Source organism: Paroedura picta, chromosome 6 (assembly GCF_049243985.1).
Source record: "Paroedura picta isolate Pp20150507F chromosome 6, Ppicta_v3.0, whole genome shotgun sequence".
Classification (NCBI taxonomy): Eukaryota; Metazoa; Chordata; class Lepidosauria; order Squamata; family Gekkonidae; genus Paroedura; species Paroedura picta.
In genome coordinates this window covers 18,122,468-18,146,216 of record NC_135374.1, presented here as the reverse complement: position 1 = coordinate 18,146,216, position 23,749 = coordinate 18,122,468, and the positions used below count along the sequence as shown (strand labels likewise).

Sequence of the window (23,749 nt, the reverse complement as noted above, 5' to 3'; positions counted from 1 at the left end):
ACATATGGCATGCAGACAGACAAGAGCAAAACACAGAAAAAGAGGGCCCAAGGAGGGATGTACAGGGCAGATTCAGACAACCATCCTCAACCCTGCGATAATCTTCTGAGAAAGTTGGCCAAGAGATCTTTTATGTGTAGGGGGCCCTCAGGTAACCCAGTTCCACTTGACTCTGCATGGATAACATTTGTTCAAGTCAATGTACCATGGCAGGGAAAAACACTTGTCTGAATCCTCCTCCTGAAAAGGAGCAGATAGGAAATAGAATCCTAGACAACTACGGGGGTAGAGGGAATGTGGTTGTCCTTCTGTAGAGCATTATGGGAAGCAGTTTCAGCATCTCTTCATGCTTGAGACCCAAGTGAAACCTTATCTGCTGCTGGATTCCAAGGAATTCTAACAATACATCTAGAGTTTCCTGTGCTATGGAACTTATGGGAGAAGGGAGGTAGCTTTAAATGGAGAGGGGTATTTTCGTCCGGATTACTTAGAAATCCCAGTCATTTACACACACACACACACACATGCATGCACACACTGATCCTTCTGACCAAAATGCTGTACAAAGTCCTTCTGTTTCTCCTCTTTTTAAAGTCATCTAAGCCCTGCAGCACCACAGAACCTATCAGGGTAGGGATGGGCATAGGAGACAATATTTCGCATGAACTTGGGCTTGTTTGGAGCCCCCGAACAAATGTTCAGAGAAGGCATCTTCGCCAAATATTTATCAGAGTTTTGTCCATTTTGGTGCGGCTATTTGGGGCCATTTAAATAGCTGAGTGAGGTGAGGCCCATCAATCAACTGTTAGGTTTAAATGGCTGTGAGCTATTTCACCAGTCAGTGTCACTTCCCCCTGCTTCAAAGCAAGGTGAAGCAAAATTGACTAATGAAATGGCTGGCAGCCATTTCAGTATTACAGCTGATGGGCTCTGGGCTGTTTCTCCAGTCAGCTTCACTCCCCCCCCCCCATCTAGGCAAGGAGAAGTGAAATAAATGCCAGCCATTTCAGCATAACAGACTATGAGTACACTGCAAGCCAATTCGCTTGTCCATTTCACTTTCCTCCTTTGAAGTTGAACCATTAAACTTGTTGTTTTTTCTTCCACTTCAGATTGGGGGGAGGCAATTATTTAGTGGAGTGGCAGGTTAAGACCAATGTTTCCCAGGAAGCAAACTAAAATCCTGCGAAATGGTAAAGAATTGCTCTGTTGGCTACTGTTAGTTCACTTATATAGGAAGACTCTGAACTCCCTGTGCCAAGTTCCCGCCTCCTGTGTCACAAACCAGAGTTGGATGCAGTAATGGGCCAGGGAGCCATAAGGCCTTCCCAGGGGAACTGGTAGGTACTTCCTGAGGAAGAGCTCTGATCCTAAGCAGTGGGTTCAGGGTATCGCTATGCCAAAAGAAACACAGAAATAGCAGCTATGCATCAAATTCCCACCTTTCTGGCTTAATGTACTATTTCCCATGTCCAGATGTGATCACAACCATAGAATCATAGAGTTGGAAGGGGCCATACAGGCCATCTAGTCCAACCCCCTGCTCAACGCAGGATCAGCCCTAAGCATCCCAAGGCATCCAAGAAAAGTGTGCATCCAACCTTTGCTTGAAGACTGCCAGTGAGGGGGAGCTCACCACCTCCTTAGGCAGCCTATTCCACTGCTGAACTATCTTTCCTCATCACTGTTCTGTCCCCATCCCCCCAATCACCCCCCTCCTCCAAAATTCTCTTTCTTCTCCAAACTGGTTCTTAGCCGCTCTAAAGATTCCATCCCCTATTTAGTCCTTATACAACCTTTCAGAGGGGTTGCCTTCCTTTTGTCTATTAGTTAATTGTTTTCCTGCCTCCCACGAGGGTCACTCAAGTGCACAGAATGTCCTACCTTATCTGTGTTGGGCCCCATTATGCAGGTTTGTTATCCAACCTGTGGCCAGCCAGTTTACTGTTAGAGGGATGATACTTTCCATGGAAATGGACCAATTATATTTTTTCGCCATTATGCTATTTTGAGGATTCCTCACAGGAAATGCATCAGGAAGCAGCATGGCAATAACACACTTGCAGTACTAGTTGGTGTCTGTCAGTCTTCCGTGGCTCTCTGCTGGGTATTATCTCCCTGCCCTCCTTCCTATAAAGCTGAGAGGTCATGCTCCAAAGATATGATCAATTAAGGCTCAAGCAAGACCCGATGATGGGGATTCATATTTAGGATCGCTTGTATTTCTTTTTAAGTTAAAAGCAGCTGGGGGAAGGGGGCCTGTGAATTGGATTAAGGCACACAGGAAGTGTGTTTTGAGCATATTCATTCCCTCTGTACCATTTCCGATGCTTTAAATCAGCATGAAGGTACCCATTTGCTGAGAACACTCAACCCCCTTGCTCCACTTCATGACCGTTTATGCACTGGAGGTTTCATGCTGGGCTGCAAGCTGGAGTTTTAGCTGTGGCAGGTTGCCCCACCTCTTCCTGCACCCACAGGGGGGAGCATTTGGCCTGGTGCACCTCATCCGCCCCCGATTTGTGCTCCTGCACAGTAGCTGGGGCAGAGAAGTTCCCAGTGCATAAACGGTCTATAACTTGCCATGCCTGAGGATGCTTTGCCCTTTTTATTTCTGTTGAGACTCTCAAAAGTCTTCTTGGGGAGGAAGCATAAAAGATTTGGTTTTGCCTGAAGCTGCTTTGGAGCACAGCTAGTGCAGAGATCAAGGAAATATCACAAAAGGATGCAAGAGATTGCCAGCACTGAAAGGGATTAAAAGGTGCAGGGCGCATTCTCAGATTGGCCTGCGATAACTCATGTGGCCACTGTGAGTCCTGAGACACTCTTCTTCAGCAGGTGCAATAAGGATGGAAACCAGTGAAGGATGGGGGTAGACGTACCAGGTGCGGGACAGAGGCCCAGGTCATGTTGCTGGCAATGCGGATGCTTCACTTCCGACATGAACTGGAAATGACTTCATTACACTGTGACATTGTGATGACGCTCTGGCATTTGGGCAAAAGCTCTGTGGCAAAAACCGCTGCTACCATAGAGTTTGTGCCCAAATACCAGAGCATTACCCAGCTGTTGTGGGTGTGATGGTGCCATTTGTTGTGCATGCTGGAAATGACATTGCCATGTTACGGATGATGTTGCCTGGGCCTTCCTCTTTCTCCCTGCTGACCAGCTGATTGACGGTGAAGTTGGGACCTGACGGTAGGGCAGGCAAGTTTAGGAAGAGCTGGCTTACAGGAGTCGACGATTATGCTCATTTCTCAAGAGCAATGCCGCTCTGTCCTTGGAATCTAGAGTGGCAGGACTGCAAAGCTGTCACAAAGAAGAAGCAAGTAAGAATGTGCAGCATATGAAAACACTTTTTTTGGCAGCTAATCAGGCCAGATCCTACTCAGCTATTTTTGTGAATGGTGGTGCTTTCTTCTGGTATAAGGAGTGCTCACCCACCCAAGCGACCACATTGTGTGCTTCAATGGCAAAATCTACGGGGCTAGAAATAGTGATTTTCTTCTTATTATTATAGGAACAGAGTTTCCAGAGACTAGCACACAGTGGGGGAGAGGAGTGCAGCAGGCGAGGCATTAGGAGTTATGAAGGCCGGAGGGGATAGAAACGAGGGGATGACATGGGGGGCACTGAGCTGCACAGAGTGTGGGCATATCCCCCCCTCCTGCTTCCAGGCTTCTAGGGCAGGGGTAGTCAAATTGCGGCCCTCCAGATTCCCAGAAGCCCCTGCCAGCGAATGCAGGGGCTGGCAGGGGCTTCTGGGAATTGTAGTCCACGGACATCTGGAGGGCCGCAGTTTGACTACCCCTGTTCTAGGGGTTCTGTTTGCCATTGTAAAGATTTAGATACAGACTCTCTTGAAAGGAGAGCCAAAATGGGTGGTCTAGGGGAATGAACACAACAGCTGATCTGAGTACACTCTGGCAGGCAGATTCCATTGACGTTGATGCCAGCTGGATAGAGGCGGGTCAGCCGTGCTGGTCCTTCTGGATCTGTCGGCTGCTTTCGACACCGTGGACCATGAGATATTGGGCCACCGCCTCGCCGGTACGGGGATACGGGGTACAGCCTTGCGCTGGATACGCTCCTTCCTCCAGAACCGGACCCAGAGGGTTGCAGTGGGGGATGAGCTCTCGCGCCCTTATGGACTCCCTTGTGGGGTCCCACAGGGCGCGGTTCTCTCTCCCACACTATTTAACATCTTCATGCGCCCTCTGGCCCAGCTGGTACGGAGTTTTGGGTTGGGCTGCCATCAGTACGCTGATGACACCCAGCTCTATCTCCTCATGGATGGCCACCCAGACTCCCCCCCGGAACCATTCGCCAGATGTTTGGAAGCAGTGACAAAATGGTTTGAGCAGAGTCGCCTGAAACTCAACCCCTCCAAGACGGAGGTCCTGTGGCTGGGAAGTAGGGGGCGGGAACAGGAAGCGCATTTACCCACCCTGGCAGGGGCGCATCTTACCATCGCGTCCCAGGCCAGAAACTTGGGTGTGACCATTGATGCCTCCCTGACTATGGAGGCGCAGGTCAGGAAAGTAGCCGGCCAGGCATTTTTCCATCTTCGCCAAGCCCGGCTACTAGCACCCTACCTGTCCCCCGAACACCTGGCCACTGTGATCCATGCAACGGTCACCTCCAGATTAGATTTCTGTAACTCGCTCTACGCGGGCCTATCCCTGTCTCTGATCCGGAAACTCCAGCTGGTACAAAATGCAGCCGCTAGGGTCCTCACCGGCACACCTTGGAGGGCCCACATCCAGCCTGTGCTGAGGCAGCTGCACTGGTTACCAATTGCTGTCCGGATCCGGTTCAAGGTTCTGGTTCTAACCCTTAAGGCTTTACGCGGGCTGGGACCCACATACCTGAGGGACCGCCTAGTGCCCTATGCCCCCCACAGGGCTCTGCGCTCTGCGAGTGAGAATCTTCTGGTCGTTCCCGGCCCTAGGGAAGCACGCCTAGCCTCGACCAGGGCCAGGGCCTTTTCGGTCCTGGCCCCCACCTGGTGGAATGAGCTCCCGGGTGAGCTGCGGGCCCTGCGGGACCCTTTAACGTTCCGCAGGGCCTGCAAGACGGAGCTCTTCCGCCAGGTCTATGGTTGAGGCTGGGGCTGCCGGGGTACATCGACTGCTCTCCCTCGGGCTTCTTGAACATCGTTGACCTCCTTCTCCTCTACCCCCCCCCTTTTTTAGGAATGGGGGTAGGAAGGGGAGCTTATTATTGTGCTGCCATGTTGTGACATTTTAAAGTCTTTTAATGGGAGTTTTAATGGGTTTTTTAAGACATTGTAACCCGCCGCGAGCCATTTGGGAGTGGCGGGAAATAAATCGAAATAATAATAATAATAATAATAATAATAATAATAATAATAATAATAATAATAATAATAATAATAACAACAACAACAACAACCTGTTGACTGAAATTGGTGGGACTTACATACAGAAAAAGGAAAATGAACTTAACCCTATGTAGGGTGGAATACAATTAAAAAATATATAGTACAAATACTTATTTGAGTTAAAAGCTCAAGACTTATATCAGGGCCAGAATAAAATTGTATTGAGGCTATGCTACAAGCCTTGGGTTTATAAATTAAATGAATAATAGTACTATATATTTTTTTTTAATTGTGTTCCACCCAACATAGACTTAAATTCATTTCCCTGATTTCGACCTTTTTAGGCTCTTGACTTTTGTTTGGGTCAGGCTATTTTCTCCTTTTTGTTTGGGGTTTACACACAAACCTGGGTGCCTGGTCACCGCCAATGGCCACGATTCCCTGATCTATATCCTTAAGAGGCACGCTTGTACTGTCTTTTCCATTTTATCCTGCTCCCAGAATGACCCAGCTGTGCAACCTGAAGTGCTACTCCCCCCCACCACATGTGTCTTTTAAAGCAGGGGTAGTCAACCTGTGGTCCTCCAAATGTTCACAGACTACAATTCCCATGAACCCTTCCCAGCGTTTGCCGGCAGGGGCTCATGAGAATTGTAGTTCATGAACATCTGGAGGACCACAGGTTGACTACCCCTGCTTTAAAGCACACGCTGTTTGGCAGCTTGCATCAGTGAGCCATGCTGTGAGCTGAAGAAAATCTAGGAAAGATACATGCACGTGACTTTTTATAGCTTGAGACTTTTGTCCCTGCCTTATGTGACCAAAACTCTTTCAAGGGTCTGAGGAATCTGGGCTCCCAGCAGGACTGATTTGGGCAAAGAATCAGCAACTTTCCATTCCACATGCCCCAAGCCCCCTCCCTCCCCTTCTTCCTCCCCCTTCTGAACACCCACCTAATTCCTTGGAGCGCTCCAGCTATAATGGCCACACGCCATTCTCTGCTCATGCTGTCTTTGTTCTGTACTGTATTGTTCTGTTTTGTATCGGCTGTGGCTTTAGACTGCAACCTCCTTGGGGCAGGGGCCTGTTACCTGCCTGGCACATGTCACCTACTGTACAGCACCGTGTGCTCCAGCGCTATATAAATAATAAATAAAAATCATAAAAAACAATAGTTCTTTTCCTTTTACGCTCTCCTAGTTGGCGAAATAAAACCGCTGCTTCACCTCTTAACTGCTAACGTTTCCTGCTAGCTAAGTTCCGTTTGCACGGCGGGTTGTCTTTTTCATCGCTGTGGATTTGGCTGAACAACATCGTTACTCCGAAGTTTATGATTAAAGCTATGAAGTGGCTCAGGCGTTCATCCCAGAGGTGAAATTTGAACTTTCACACTGCATAGATCAGTGGTTCCCAAACTTATCTGGCCTACCGCCCCCTTTCCAGAGAAAATATTACTCAGCGCCCCCTGGAAATTAATTTTTTTAAAGTTTAATAGTTATTCATCGCCCCCAAATGCACCTGTGGCCCATCGCCGCCCCCCTGGATCGCTGCAGCACCCACCAGGGGGCGGTAGCACCCACTTTGGGAATCACTGGCATAGATTAACTAATGCCTATTGCCGGTGGGCCCAATTCCTGTGTTCCTGATGTCATGTTGCCAGTGCAGGAGGTGAGGCAGGGCAGAGATCCTAGTTGGACTAGAAGGCTTGTATGGCCCCTTCCTAGACTATGCTGTGGTTTGGCCTCACTTGGAGTACTGTGTTCAGTTTTGGGCACCCCAGTCGAAGAGGGATGTAGACAAACTGGAGCGTGTCCAGAGGAGGGCAACAAAGATGGTGAGGGGTTTGGAGACCAAGACTTATGAGGAAAGGTGGGGGGAGCTTGGTCTGTTTAACCTGGAGAGGAGACGGCTGAGAGGGGATCGGATAACCATCTTCAAGTATTTAAAAGGCTGCCATATAGAGCAGGGGTAGTCAACCTGTGGTCCTCCAGATGTCCATGGACTACAATTCCCATGAGCCCCTGCCAGAGTTTGCTGACAGGGGCTCATGGGATTTGTAGTTCATGAACATCTGGAGGACCACAGGTTGACTACCCCTGATATAGAGGATGGACTAGTACCAATGGGATGAAATAAATTCAAAAGAAATTCTGCCTCAACATCCAGAAGAAGTTCCTGAAAGTTAGAGTGGTTCCTGAGTGGAACAGGCTTCCTCGGGAGGTGCTGGGTTCTCCATCTTTGGAAATTTTTAAACAGAAGATGGATAGCCATCTGATAGAGAGACTGGTTCTGTAAAGGCTCAAGGGGGTGGCAGGTTACAGTGGATGAGCGATAGGATTGTGGGTGTCCTGCATAGTGCAGGGGGTTGGACTAGAAGAAGAAGAAGAAGAAGAAGAAGAAGAAGAAGAAGAAGAAGAGTTGGTTCTTATATGCCGCTTTTCCCTACCCGAAGGAGGCTCAAAGCAGCTTACAGTCACCTTCCCATTCCTCTCCCCACAACAGACACCCTGTGGGGTGGATGAGGCTGAGAGAGCCCTGACATTCCTGCCCGGTCAGAACAGTTTTATCAGTGCCGTGGCAAGCCCAAGGTCACCCAGCTGGCTGCATGTGGGGGAGCGCAGAATCGAACCTGGCATGCCAGATTAGAAGTCTGCACTCCTAACCACTACACCAAACTGCCTCTAGATGTCTAGGGACTAGATGTCCCAGGAGGTCCCTTCCAACTCTATGATTCTATTATTCTATGAGTCTATGGAACCTGGCAAGACTGTGTTGAGTGAAAGCCTAATGCCACTTCTAGTGGAATACCTGGAAGTGATGTCACAGGGACATCCCTGGAGCATTGCGTGATATAGCAACATCACATTGGGGCTCCTAGCTGGCATTCTGCAATGCTGCCCCCCCACCATTCAATTGAGTGCCGGCAGGAGGTTCCCTGCTGGCACTTGGCATCTGGCGACCCTGGAGAACTGCTTGAGTTGAACCTATATGTGAATTATCCAATGGCATCGGGAGACGGAACATATTATAGTCCACCCACATGGACATGGGGCTTAGTGATGCTTGTCTACATACTGGCCTCTAACATTTTAAAAATTATAATCAGTGAAGAGATTTGAAATGCTGCCCTTCCATCCAAATAGGGACCCCGAAATCGGCACAGGTGGCGAGTGCCCTCGGGCTAGCCCTGATTAGAGGAGGATGCAGCTGGGGGCAGGGGCAGGCAACAATTTTTGAGAGGGTTGCGGCTGATATGACAGACAGCAGCATCGACGGTGATGAGCAAACTGTTTTTATGCCCCCCTTCCAGTTTGCAGCCAAGTAGGTTTTGCACATTTCCCAGTAAGCAGGCAAAACCAGTTTACGGAGAAGCGATAAGTGGGATGAGTCCGGACTGTATATATGCAACAAATCCTCTGCAGAGCCTCCTTCCACATTCTGAGAAAGGTCCATCTAGGCTGGAGATACTAGGGGAGGGGACTCTCTTCATGGGTTTCTACAATGGCTCAAAGACAAGGTACCTAATGCTTTTACAGGGGGAGGACCTCTGCACCAAATTGCACTGCCTGTGAGAACTACTCTCCTTCCTCTACGCAGGACTGGATTTCTAGGTGTGGTGAAAACATCGCTATCCCCCTCCCCCAATGCAAATTGGCAGCTTTGTTTGCTACTTCTGTCCCGAGTGGCATACAAAACGGGAGGTTCTGTTCTCCATTGACAAAGTGCTGTCCACATTTGCTGTGGACTGAGGAGCTGCTTATAACGGGAAGCCCAGGGACCAAGCAACCTCCACCAGGCAAGCTATTGGCTGCTCTGCTCTTGAACCTTGATCTCCCTCTTGCATGGAAACCCTCAAATGTCTCTTGTGTATGTTTTAAAAAAACGGCTCTCTTTTTTCCTCCAGAGGCTCTATCAGGAAATGGTATAGTCTTACTCTTTCATCTCTTAAAAATAAAAACCTGCAGTCGGACTGCGAAATCTAAAATTTCAAAGCGTTGTAAAGACCCACGCTGATTTATAACCACCCCACGGTATCAAAAAATATACTTCTATATTTATGCACTGTTTTTTTTTTAAAAATAATCACACCCCTTGCAATGCAGATGTCTATGAGTAGCATATGAGGAGATATACTAAACATCTGCAGCCAAAATTAACGGAACCAGTTTTTTTTGTTTTTTTTAAAAAAGAGGAAAGCTCTCTTTAGAAGCAAGCAGGTACCGCCACTGGACAGACAGGTCACAACACCGCATGACAAGATGGTACATCACCCCACTCACTGTTAGTAGGCCCTAAGTCCTACCCCTAAATTTTAACACTTTCGGTTCCATATACGTTGTAACCTTCTCTATAAGTTGCTAAATTCTGGGTATTCTGCGAGGAAGTTGGGTTAAAAGTCTGTGCACTCTTTGCCACCTTCATTCTCTTCGCCTCGGCCCTGGATTTGTAACAGAACTCTATCAAGGCCACCAGCATAGCCAGGCCCAGGCCTCCAACCAAAATGTAGAAGACGCCTGCCACGTTGCTGAGACTCAGGGCACTCGTCTTGTCCTGGGGGGAGACAGAAGGGACGGCGTTAAAAGGTGGGCCCAAGGCGCAGAGGCCAGCAAGTCAGCAGTACAATACGAGAAAGTACAGACAGTAAGAGTAAGCAGTCTGTAGAAGCAACAAAAAGACAGCCCCGGACCAGCGTCTTTGAGATTAGTGGGCCTGCCGGGGGTTTACACAGAATTGACAAACATATAAACAAACATTTTTCTTAAAAGGTGCCCTCCCTTCCTTGCAGAAGATTAATTTTTTTTAAACTAGTGCTTTAGAATGCAATTAGTCCCTTGGTTATGAATGGCTGCAAAACAGGGTGCTACGATTCACTGCGGCAGCAATAAACCTGATCTTTTCTGGCTCTCAGGACTAGCAGTTAAAGGTGACCTGAGCGTGGAGGGTGTTAGAAGTTCCTTAGAGCAGGGGTAGTCAACCTGTGGTCCTCCAGATGTTCATGGACTACAATTCCCATGAGCCCCTGCCAGCATTTGCCGGCTCCTGGGAACTGTAGTCCATGAACATCTGGAGGACCACAGGTTGACTACCCCTGCCTTAAAGTACTCCTTAAAATAAGTTATCTTTGGTGGGGTTCCTTTGGTACAAAGTGCATTAACTGGACCTGGTTTAGTTAAATAGCAGACTTCATTCCACCAGTGGGCTGGGAAGGACGTCACTCTGCTTCCCCCAGAGTATGTGCAGGGCACAATGAGTTGTATCCATTGATTCCTTTTTGTGAGACTTCCTCTGCTTGAGGAAGACTTGATGTAAAGGTATCTCTGGGTCTAGCACAGGGCCTTTTCCATAAAAGGGAAACATCTCACTTCCTACCACAAAGCAAATGCCCCTGAACTTGGACTACCCCTTGGGATGAGGCCAGTAAAGTGAGAGAGGTTGGGAGAGTCAGGGAGAGTGCCTTGTTGCTTAAGTAAAAAATCCATACAGAAATGTAAGAGCACTCTCTGGATTGGGACCACTGGATTGGGACCACTTCAGGAATTTCAGGACACCTGATTTTCCCTAGGTAGGTTGTCCTGTTTTCAAGTATACTCCTTGTGTCACTGAAGCTGTAGTTTACTAGGTTAATCATAATGTTAACAGCAATAATAATTGTATTTTACAGTTTGGATAGTCCAAAATAGAGTTAGATAATCAAGTGAATCTTTGTTTTACAAAAACAATGTTTTTAATGAGTAGGTATTTTCAGTACTTGTATTTCAAGACTTTACTATTTGGACATCTTGTTGCACATTTAACATTTCAGGATATCAAGAAGGCATAGCTAGATTGTGTTTGATCATAATCCCTTGGGCTAAAAACGTTTTCAGGATCTGGCATTGTACTGGGCATTAAGAAAGCAATGCCATTAGTAAAAGACATATTTTAAAGCAACCGTAGTCGGGGTTCTAATTCTAAACTGAAGTCCACCAGCATGGAGGTTACCCACTATATTTCTTATAGTGGTTTAATTTGAAGAGGTACAATTGAAGACTCAGCTAGCAAGGAAGAAGATCACCAAGATGATGGGTGTTGTCACCATCAAGAAGTGTTTATAAAGAAGTGTTTATGGACTCACTCTCGGAAGGGGAAACATTGTGAGTATTCACAAAATGTTTTCAAGGTTACGTTTCTGTGGGGTGGGCCATCCTTATTAAGGGGCTGGGGCACTGCCTACTCTCTTTGAAGGAACTCTCAAAAAGCTTATACCCCCCAAATCTTGAAGATTTGCAAGGCGCTACAGGACTTGAATCTAGCTCTTCTATTGACGATCAACATGGCAGCGCTCTGAGACCAAATCTTTTGCAACTACAAGTGTGTCATGATAGCTACCATAGTTAACTCATGAGAGAGAGAGAGAGAGAGAGAGTCATCCTGGACCCATTCCGCACACACCAGATAATGCACTTTCAATGCACTTCGGAAGTAGATTTTCCTGTTCTGCACAGGAAAATCCAGCTACAAAAGGACATTGAAATGGAATTATCCAATGCATGCAGAATGGGCCCTGGACACAGTCAGAGCTGCCTTTAATTCAGAATACAATATTTTACTTGATCTCAGGGCTATTGCTGTGGGTGATCATTGGCACCACCTTGGACGGTTAGTGGTCCTTACCTAGAAGAAGGCATATAGAATGACATATTCAGTGGGTGCTTCGTAGTGGTGGCCCTCCTCTACTTTCAACACCTCTGCCAAATATGAACCTGAGTACCTTCCACATGCGTTCTTAGAGGTCTATATTTGATGCATCAGTCTATATTTGATTCATGAAGCATTAAATGATGTCAATATGGATGGGACAGATTTTAGGGAGGTTTCAAAAACTAAATTCAAACAAATATCATGACTTTTCTGATTGGGGTTGGGAAAGAAAGCTCAATTGGCCTATGACAATGACTGCTGCTAAGCAGCTTACTGATAAGCATCCCTGGGTGACCATTACTCCCTTGTGAACACAATATTAGGTCCCGAACTGCAGCGACTGACCTTACTTCCAGAGTCCTTGGGTCCACATTCACCTTTATCGTACCACCATTTGTTTTTCAGCTTGTCTAAGACGCCTGCCTCACTGAGTTTCAAAACGGCAAGGTTTACAGGAGTTCTTCACGTGGAAAATAACATAAATAACATTATATATGTTATTTTATGTTATTCAAGTCAAACTACATAGAATCGCATTGCAAAGTGACGGAGCAGAGGCCACAGTGGCTGTTATGTCATGTACAGTCGGCCCAGGGTTAGAGGACATACAACTGGGACCTGCTCCATCGCTTCAGGTAACGGGCACATACTGCTGGGGAGAGGGTTGAAAAAGTGGTGTGCAATTACTGTGAACCCAAAACTATTGGCTTACGTGGAACACCAACAACGAGTGAGGATGTCTGCCTGGTAAAAAGGCAATCAGACGATACAAGTTAAATGTAAGGAAGCCTGGATTCACACAACACTAAGTAGCTTAGGAAATTCACAGCCTCAAAAGGGGCAGAGGCTGTTCCTTGCTGAAGAGTAAAGGCTGGATTGACATCTGGCTGCCCTAGCTTTTCATCTTCTACCTTCAGTAGGAACTGGACAACCTGGCGCCTTCCAAATCTAGGATTATGGCAATAGTCTGGCCACTATTTTAGATGGCTTTAAAAGCTATGCTACTGCCTGGTCTACCAATGCCTATTAGCCATTCATAAACTATTTCACTTTACAAATCCCTACATATCTAGCCTAGTCCTTCCTATAATGACATTTCTTTCCAAAACATCCACCCTGTTCTCCTCCTTCTCCTCCTCTCTCATATAGGTCATCTCTCAGTCACATCTGCTTTGTCCAGTCAAAACACCTCTCTCCTTCCCCTATCATGACGGCCAGCTTGGTGTAGTGCTAAGGAGTGCCAACTTCTAATCTGGCAAGCCAGGTTTGATTCCCCGCTCCTCCCCCACGTGCAGCCAGCTGGGTGGCCTTGAGCTCGCCACACCATTGATAGAGCAGTTTTGACTGAGCAGTAATATCAGGGCTCTCTCAGCCTTACCCACGTCACAGGGTGTCTGTTATGGGGAGAGGAAAAGGAAGGCGACTGTAAGCCACTTTGAGCCTCCTTCGGGTAGAGAAAAGAGGCATATAAGAACCAACTCTTCTTCTTCTCCATGTTTAGATGCAATGGAATTCTGAATACTATTTGCTAAGAGATTACTATTGCCTTGATGTCTTACTTGGGATCTTCCCAGAGACAATAGATTGGCCATAGCTCCTGGACTGGATGGGTCTTCAGTCTGAAGCTGCTTTTGTTCTCAAGGAGGCTTCAAATTTTCCATATATTCCTCTCACACAACAATTTTTAAAGCATTTTTAAAAATACGTTACAACATTCCTCTCAGGATGAACTAATTCACAGGGCTGTCCTTCAATCTGCACACAGAGGATAATGCATTTTCAATGTGCTTTGGCAGCTGGACTTTCCTGTGCAGAACAGGAAAATCTACTTCTAAAGTGCATTGAAAGTGCGTGGAATAGGCCCTGGTTCATGAGACCCAGTGTTGTCTAGTGGTTCAGAGTGATGGCCTCTGATCTGGTGAACTGGGTTTGACTCCTCATTCCTTCACATGCAGGCATTCTCTTAGAGCTGTTCTTGCAGAGCAGCTCTCTCTCAGCCCCACCTACCTCACAATGTGTCTGTTGTGGGGAGAGGAAGGGAAAGGTGTTTGTAAGTCGCTGTGGGACTCCTTTGAGTAGTGAAAAGTGGAGTGGAAAAAAACAGCTCTTCTTTTTCTTGATTTGGTTTTAATGGGATTTTTGACTATTACTGTTAATGTAACGTATGTAATCCATTAATATTTATTATGTTAATTGGCCTTTTGTCCACCTTCTCTTCTGGTTTAAAGTTTTTTTTTTTTTAACCTTCCCCTTTCCATTCCAAAATCAATATTCATCTTTCATTATATCCTTACAACCACTCTGGAAGATAGGCTGGGCTGAGAGAGAGAGGAAGAGAGAGATGGTATGTCTGCTTTTCACACACACTAAATAATCATCTTTCATTCCATTTCAATGCACTTTGCAATTGCATTTTGCTGTGTGAAATGGCAAAATCCATTTGCAAACAGTTTCTGAAGTGGATTGAAACTGCATTATTCAGCACGTGGGAAAGCACCCTGAAGTATCTGGTCCAAGTCATCTGAAAAGTTCCATGGCATACATCTTCCAGATTCCGAACCTGACTCACTGACTACTGCAGCAAACTAGTCTTCTGCCACCATTTCCTTCCTTCCTTCCTTCCTTCCTTCCTTCCTTCCTTCCTTCCTTCCTCCCTCCCTCCCTCCCTCCCTCCCTCCCTCCCCCTTCCTTCCTCCCTCCCTCCCCCTTCCTTACTTCCTTCCTCCCTCCCTCCCTTCTCCTTCCTCCCTCCCTCCCTTCCTCCTTTCTCCTTCCTTACTTCCTCCCTCCCTCCCCCCTTCCTTCCATTTGGAGTGAAATCTTTGTTCTAGAAGAATATTGTTAAAAAAAAAAGAAGCAAGTTTTTAAAGACATGCAAGTAGAAGAAGAAAAGCAACCCACAATTTAGACTCCCGTGCTAATCAGTCCGGCTTGACGGACTCCTGAGAAGGCAAATATTTTTGCTTTGACAGTAATTGCATACATCTGGACTTTGCTTTCCGCACTGATCCGGAAGTGCCACAAGACGCGGTCAAGGTCGTCAGGACAGGGGGAGGAAGAGTCCCAGCAGATGCGCCAATTACTCGACATACTGTTTACCCGCTTGTGGTGACATTGAGGCTAACCTTGGAGTCACCTCCCCCGCTGCCACATTCTCCTTTGTCGTACCACCATTTGTTTTTCAATTTGTCCAAGAGGCCTTGTTCATTCAGTTTTAAAACTGCGAGGTTAACAGCATTTCTTGAAACGATAAAACATATCTTGTAAGAAACTGCACAGCTGTTAAGATGTTAGAAGGAATGAGGACTTGAAAATAAAGAAAGCTTGTTTTATCCATGCACTAAATAAACCTCTCATTTGCACATGGCAACATCCCCGTGAATAGGAGGAAATGTGCTTACTTTCCAATTTGGGGGGGAAGATTGCCTTCCCAGTTCAAGAATGACATCTTTATGGCTTAGCTCTTAAATAAGAATAACATGATTTTGGCAAACCAATTCAAAACAGGGCCCCTCCTCCAATATTTACAATACGGTGATAAAGCTCCACTTGTGTTTCTAACTCAAATGGCTTCTGTCTTTCCCATAAGTTTAGAGAAGACAGTAAAAAAAAATAATGAAAGGCCCTAGATTCAATTTCCTTAGCAGCCAAGAGGTGTTATTGTTCACTGTATAAAATTAGAGTTTTAAATTTCAGCGCTCTCAAGCTGAAGCACACAGTTGTAAAAGTATAGCAGTAAAGGGTGAATTAGACAGATATACACTGAGCAAAATTGCAGAACCCAGACCTGCCCCTGTACATTCAAAGCTATCCATCATACTAACATATGGACACGATCCAATTAAAACTGCACTGCAATCCTACTGGATCAGGTCAGGGGTCTATCTAGTCCAGTTACTCTAGAGCAGGGGTAATCAACCTGTGGTCCTCCAGATATCCATGGACTACAATTCCCACGAGACCCTGCCAGCATTTGCTGGCAGGGGCTCGAGGGAATTGTAGTCCATGGACATCTGGAGGACCACAGGTTGACTACCCTGCTTTAGAGGGCACACAGGCAGAGATATTCCCCTGATGTTGCCTCTTGGCACTGGCATTCAGAGGTTTACCATGTCTGAGAGGGGAATCCTGGCATCGGGCTTAGAAGGATGTAACTTGGTTTAGGACTGCACTGTGAATGCTTTTTGACCCATTTTAGCCTGTTCAGTGAGATCCTAATCAGGATAGCCCGGGCAAGCCTAATCCCTTCAGGTCTCAGAAGCTAAGCAGGACTGAATGTGGCTAATATTTGGATGGGAGACCTCCAAGGATTTGGGTGGTAGTTCTACCAGGGAACAGTGGGGGTCATGATGTGGAGGCAAGAGATGGCAAACCAACTCCGAATGTCCCTTGCCTGGCTGCCAGACAGTCCTCAGATCTCCTGGCTATATTACACATGCTGTAAGATAGATACATCTTTAACCGCTCCTGCAGTTAAATAAAAGGGTAAGGCCACCTGGGGAGGAGTTAGGGCGGGCCCTGTCCAGGTTAAAAACTCAGAGGGCCCAATCAGGAGCTGCGAAGCGGCTCCTGATTGGGCCCTCCGAGTGTCCATCCAGGGCCAAGCAGCCAATGGGGAGGCGCGCGAAGCGCCTTCCTATTGGCCCCTGTTCACCCACACAGTCTGGCTGCCAGTCTGCTCCTGACCACCGCAGGGAGAGGTCAGCAGAACCCTGACAGAGCTGGCAGGAGACTGCAAAGTGCTCCCCTCCCCCTCCCCCCCTTCAGGCCTGCTGCGAAGGAGCCTCTGACAGGCCCTGACTGAGGGAATGACGCCTTTCCAAGAGCAATGCAGGGGAGCCTGAGGGCCTTCCTTTTGAGGAGGGAGGGACTTTCCCCTTCTGCCAAACAGTTGCCTGAGGGGGGGGGGGCACAGAAAAGCCCCTTCTCACTTAAAATACTACTCTGCCCGGAGGTTAGACACAGCCAAGCCATGTGTCTTTGCCACCATGCCATCACAATCTCCCACACAACACACACATTCAACCCCATGCCCTTACAGACTGGACAACTCCTCCCCTTCCTCTTCCCACTGCCAAGCTCTAGCGCCCGTTGTATTCTTGGAGACAACGGGCTTTGCCCCTAGTAAATACATAATGTTCAATTGGACAATCCTCCTTAATATTAGATGGATCATGTCCATATGATTCAAGCTAGGGTATAGTGTAATATGCTGTAGTACTGCATCAGACAAAACACCCTGGAATTTAGGAATTTGGTGATGCCCCTTTATCCCCACTCAGTAGCTTCTCCCCTGTGTCTCCCATCTCTGGTATTCAGAGGGAGACTGTTTTTGAGGTTCCACTAAGCTCTTGTGGCCATTCATGGGGGAGGGGGTGGAGGCACATAGAAATCACACACTTATGGACTCTGAATAGACCCAGTTATGGGGGCAGGGGGGGGCTCTATTGCATAGGGGTGGATGGAGAGAATGTGAATCCCTATCATGAGGGAGAACCCAACAACACGGTAAGCTCAGGACCAGTTTATCCATGCAGCACATGCTACAGGTCCTGCACTTCCAGGGGCCCTGCAAATCCTTAAACCACTCCTTGAAGCCACACTGCTGTGCTCGATCCATCTACTCTTACCTCCTTTGGACGTTTCTTCCGTACAATGAAGGCACCTTCATGGCCCATCTCCTTTGGAAGGTCTTACTTTGTCCTCTTCCCTCGCCCCCTTCCTTTTGCCTTTCCTCCACACTCGCAGTGGGTCCTCTGCAGATCTCTGCCAACTCATTACTGAGTTTTGGAAACTCTCTAAGCGGAATTGACCTGAGCCTAATTTTCGAGGCCGTTAAATTTGTATTAGTTTTTGACTACAGATAATGTAATTGCTTGTCTGCCCCCGCGACTCAAAAGCCAGGGTTATCAGCTGTGGGCCGGAGTGAGAGCGGCCTGCTCTTTGTGCAGAAAGCCTCTGAGGCTACACTTCGCAGGCAAACTGACAAATGTAATTTTATATAAGTGCTCTAATTACGGTTCGTGATCAAGGGGGAGAAGAAGGAAGAGCCAACGAGCGGGGCTGAAATGGTTCATTTGCCGTCTTTTGTTCCAGGAAACGTTTGCTGCTGAACCAAAGATCTTTAGTATGGATTTCTAATTAAGCAGTCGGGGGCCAGCTCTTCTGTTTCCAGCAATAATCCAAAACCATCCCTTGAATATTTCCAGAGCAGAACGCAGTGCTATTCTGGGAAATTGCGAGCCGAGAATTTCAGCATCTTTCTTGCAATGACGTAGCAAGGTGGAAGAGAATCATACCCTTTCCATCTGTGTTCCCCCCCCCTTAATGAGGGCCAGATGCATGGCAAACATAGCCCGGTTGGCAGAATGGCCAGAAGGCCTTATGTGACAGTGAGATCTCTGTAATAGAAGACCATCCTCAAGACTTCTGGATTTACACTGCAAATTCCTTGGGGTAGGAAGAGTTTATGGGACTCTGTACAGTGCCCTATGCATAGATGCTGGGGTGTTAAAGTGATCGATCCGGATCACTAGGAATCATGGGATGACTAATAAACAGAAGTTCTGCAGAAAGAATGTCGCTTAAGGTACGCTGTGGATTCTTAGTTTCAAAATTTCCATTGCAGCCACAGTGACTTGATTTTTTAAAAGTGTTTCAGCTATACACACATTTTACTAGTCACTGATTTTCCTGCTTCCCGCTGACTTTGCTTAGGCCTTGGACAGGGTTCCTCATCTATAGGTCCTCACATATTGTAGTCAAAGACATGCATGTTGCTGTCATTATGTGTGTGCGCCAGCCACATCAATGGACAATTCTGTTAGCTCTGATAGTGCCAATCAGAAATGGGAGGGAACAGATTTTTACACAGCAATCCCACAATAACTGATTGGTTCTATTTGAACTGGAGTTGTCCATGGTCACCTAGGAGGTGGCTAGAAAGCAGCATGATCTAACCAAAGCTAAAGCAAATTTTAAGTGCAGTCACTCAATGATTTCAGCATGTGCTGAAATAACCGGGCCCTAAAATTGCTGAAGAGCCTCTTGTGGCATAGCGTGGTAAGGCAGCCAACATGTTGTCTGAAGCTCTGTCCATGAGGCTGGGAGTTCAATCCCAGCAACCGGCTCAAGGTTGACTCAGCCTTCCATCCTTCCGAGGTCGGTAAAATGAGTACCCAGCTTGCTGCTGGGGGGTAAACGGTAATGACTGGGGAAGGGAATGGCAAACCACCCCGTATTGAGTCTGCCATGAAAACGCTGGAGGGCGTCACCCCAAGGGTCAGACATGACCCGGTGCTTGCACAGGGGATACCTTTACCTTTACCTTTAAATTGCTGAACAATGACTGGAGTGTGGCAAACGGGCCACCAACTAAGCATACAGCTGGGTGCACCAAAACCATTGATTTCAAAGGGAAATGCTTCACTTTTTATTGGATCGCAACCAACAGTTTTAACCTCCTCCTATACCAGGGGTTCTCAGCCTTTTCTTCACCGTGACCCCAACTTCGGTGGCGGCTGGTGCACAGAACAATCAAGGTGGCGGGGAGGCAGCCATTGCCATGTCTCCGTCGCCTCCACTGCCTCCTGCCACCACCACAGTGGCAGCGGGCAACCTGGCGACCCTGGGGAAGGGGTCAAGTGGCCCCCAAATGGGGTTGTGACCCCAAGCTTGAGAACCACTGTCCTATACCCTTTGCCCCCGAATAGTACATCGAGCAAAAAATCCAGTAGATTCTTTCCTTGTGTAAATCAGGCTGCAGGACTCCAGACTGGATAAGAACGTCTAAGTACTGATTTCCAAATTCACCCGGCCTAATTGCAGAACAAAATGCGGTACTACCCTTTGTTCTAATGAGTCTACTGAACTGCCCACAAATCTCTAAAGGTTTCTTTTCAAAAGGCTGGAAGACGGGCCCTACCCTGACTCAGTTCATCTGACTACCTGGATCCATGTCCTGGTAAGACTGAGACTCAAGGACAGAAATGCACTCTGCATGCATCTGCCCTTGAAGCCAGCTCAGAGGCTCCAGTTGGTCCATATTGTTGCAGCTCAGCTGAGCCTGTATGGCACACCCGTTCTGCACTCACTCTATTGGCTGCTCATCGGTTTCTGACTCAAGACACTGCCTATCACTAACAAAGCAGGTGCTACCCTGCAAATGGGCAAGATCAACAACTGCTTGGACATGTGTTTTCAGTGGTGGCTGCTACGGTTGCCAGCTCAGGGTTGGGAAATTCCCGGAGACTTTGGGGGTGGAGCCAGGAGTGGGCGGGACTTGGAGTGGGGAGGGACCTCAGTGGAGTACAATACAATGGAGCCCACCCACCGTAGCAGTCATTTTCTCCAGGGGAACTGATCTCTGTCGCCTGGAGATGAGTTGTAAAACCAGGTCCCCCTTGGGGACTGACCTCCCTTGTGGCTGCTCACCTTGTGGCAAGGCCTACCTGAGGAGCTCAGGAAGCTTCCTAAGCTTCAGTCGTGCCACAAACAGCGTAAAACACAATAGTAAAGAGCAAGAGCCCAGCAGCATCATAAGGACTAAAAAATTATGTATGTCATCAGACAGTGCTCCCTTCTTCAGATGCAGTCTTCAGCAGGAGCGGCTTAAGGATTTGTGGGGCTGCAGAACCAGAGACACCTTAAGGATGCGCAGGGCCTTAGCAGAGTGGGAGCAGCCAGACCGGGAGTGGAGGGGCTTCCACAGTGGAAAGGGGTGTCACTCCCAGTGTCCTTAAAGAGGGAAAAGGGGGGAAGAGAGCGGATATGGCCTTGATCCATGGGGGGAAGGCAACATATGGGGCCCCTGGAAACATGGCGCCCCTAGCATGTGCTACATGTGCTGCATGGTTAGACCAGCCCTAGTCTTGAGATACCTGAAGAAGTGAGCCGTCACTCAAGAGAGCGTATGCCCTGCCACAAATTTTGTTAGTCTTTAAGGTAATACTTGACTCTTGTGTTTTCTCATTGCCACAGACTAGGAAAACGACTCATCTTGTGTAAAACACAGTTGTCAAGAGGTAATAAGGCTATATCTGTACAGTATGTGTTAGGGGGTGGGGTGGGGAAGAGCGTATCATGTGCCCAGGGAGGGGTAGTTCTGCTTTTTAAGCATTTTGTGTACTATAATGGCACAGTTTCAGAAGGCCTTTTATGAAGGGAACAGGATTGTGGCCTTTGCCACTGTGAACTGTATGTATTATCTGTTTGCTCTGTTTTACCTGGCTCTCACTGCATTGATTTCTTCTTATGCAGTATTGCTTTGTGCATAAATGTAATACTTATTCTTTGGTTGAGATTCTCACAATTCTAGTCCTATTACATTGCTCATTAGAAAGGATGGCATTGACGTACACTGTGTAATTTGCTTTAAGCCTCAATAAGAAAGGAAGGCTACAGACAACCAAACAAATAAACATATCCTCTAAAGCCGCGGATCACTGGCTTTGACAGTTTTATTTCTAACATGTCCTTGTGATCTACAAATGGGTTTGAGGGGCTGGTTTGGCAGGGAATTATCATGTGGCTGTATTTGGTTGCTGTGACACAGTTTACTAATGTAACAAGATTAACTTTTGCTTATATATTCCTACTGTTATGATGGTCAGTTCTTAGTCTGACGAAGAGTGCTTGCCCTCGAAAGCTCACGCCTTGAATAAACCTTTGTTGGTCTTAAAAGGTGCTATTGGACTCTGATTTTATTTGGGATCAGTTCAGGTGGGTAGCTGGGCTGGGCTGAAGCAGGAGAATGAAGTTTGAGGCCAGTGGCACCTTTAAGACCAACCAAATTTCAATCAAGGCATAAGCTTTTATGTGCCTGAATAAAACCTTGTTGGTTTTAAAGACATCATGGGGGATCACGTCTGTTATCTCTTAACCTAAAAGCTTTGCTTTACAGCCCTCCCACCTTAATTAAAAAACAGAAGAAAAAAGGTTCAGTCTACGAGGACAAACGACTCACTCTGGCCAACATTTACGCTGAAAAACCAGGAAGCAAAAACAAAGTTCCACTTACTTTTTTGAGGAAGGTGTGACAGCTGACGACAGTCCTAAAACAGTAATTGAAACAGCCCATAAAGCCTATTTATGAGAGGGTTATTTAGTAGGACCATTAGCCATGTCCGTGGACAAACTCACAGCACAACGACAAACGACAACAAGAACAAAATGGACATAAAAAAGGAATGGAGGAGTAAATGAGGACTTATAAGCGCCTATCATTTCCTGAAATTAAGCTTAAATTGGTTACCAATCTAACACATTACATTCCTTGTGACATCTAGGAGGCCATGTAAAAAACACTTTTGGTTTTACACTGCTTTCATGATTAAGGCGCGCGAGTCAATTTGTCAAGCCGCTTTCGGCTTTGCAGAATAAGGAAACCTAGTTCTTCAGGACAAGATTCTAACGTTTGCCGGTAACGTTTTAAAAGAATACTTTTGCAAAGACGCTTTCGAGCAGAGATCTCTCGACATTGATCAGACCTAAGTGCATCTGTTCCAGTTGAAGATATGCATCCTTCCTGGTCGTACAGAATTCTGTCATGAAACACAGTAACATGCAAAGAATTAAGAATAAGGGAGTTGCTGGAAAAAATTTTCCTTAATTTTGTGTTCGGGGAATTCTACAGGGCATGCTTGCCGGTATATTGAAAGCTGGAGGGGGGGGGATGTTTGCATTTTAGTCATTTTCGAGCACAATGTTTGGATTTGGGGATTCTGGAACTCCAAAATCATGCCCTGTAGGAAAACCCCTCTGCTGTCAGATTATCCAACCCTGGCAGTTGCTCTCCAGCTGTCAGGGCCCGGATGGGCTCCAGCGGCTGTTCCTGAGAAGATACTGGCTGCAATGAGACACCAGAGAGGAACCAGTAGGCTGATGACAGCCTGCCCAATGCACGATGCCTCCCTCTACCCTTCTTTTTTAAAATGTTAAAAGGCCATTGGGGTCAGAGGAGCCCATTCCGCACAAGCAGGATAATGCACTTTCAATGTGCTTTTGCAGCTGGCTTTTCCAGTGCAGAACAGGAAAACTTACTTCTAAAGCGCATTGAAAGTGCATTATTCAATGTGTGTGGAATGCCGTCCAACTTTGTCCCTCTCTGAAGCCTAAAACGCTCCTGAAATGTTGGGAGAATTCCAGGTGTGTTTTTAAATCTGTCTGTCTGTCTATCCTGGAACCAAGAAGTGAAATCCTAAAGAAAGCTACGTTCTTCTAAACCCATTGATCCTACCATCCAAAGCTATGTTTAAACACTGATGCTTGGTCAGGCGAGCCCACGTGGCTTTGGATTACATGAAGATGCAACAGAACGAGAACTTCGGTACGGGAGAACTGGATTTGTCTGTGCGTATGTGATATCGGAGCTTTTCTTACCATACCATTTTAGCAGGATGTGAGTACTTCCCCATTTCTGGATTTCCCTGTCAGCAGCATAATTTTATTAAGCTCCTGGATACAAGTCTCATATTTCCTAAGTATTCCTTGCTTTTGCTGTTGTTGTTCCCTTTCTTTCAGGGTTTCCTTTTTTAAAATTCTACTTCCTGTGTTGGAAAACATGCTTAGGGAAAAGGCCATGGCTCAGTGGCACAGTATCCACTTGGCATGCGGAAGGTCCCAGATTCTACTGTCAGTATTCGCAGTTTTTAAAAAAATCAGGCTGCGGTCGATGTGAAGGACCATTGCTTGAGGCTCTGGAGAGCGTCTGTCAATTTGGGCAGA

The 23,749-nt window shown here is 47.0% G+C and overlaps 1 protein-coding gene across 7 annotated transcripts in view; it reads right to left on the bottom strand.

Annotated features, from left to right (window-relative positions):
* Positions 1-23,749, bottom strand: part of GRIA4 (glutamate ionotropic receptor AMPA type subunit 4) — a 267,054-nt gene that overhangs the window by 4,370 nt on the left and 238,935 nt on the right. For 2 of the 7 annotated variants that reach the window (XM_077341547.1, XM_077341550.1), the window contains exons 14-15: positions 15,151-15,265; positions 9,761-9,895 (exon numbers count right to left, since the gene is read on the bottom strand). In XM_077341547.1, coding sequence (XP_077197662.1) covers positions 9,761-9,895; positions 15,151-15,265 — 250 coding nt within the window. Of the gene's footprint in view, positions 1-9,647; positions 9,896-12,370; positions 12,486-15,150; positions 15,266-23,749 lie in introns of those variants that run through there. The other 5 variants (XM_077341546.1, XM_077341549.1, XR_013231722.1 and 2 more) reach the window with 4 other exon arrangements.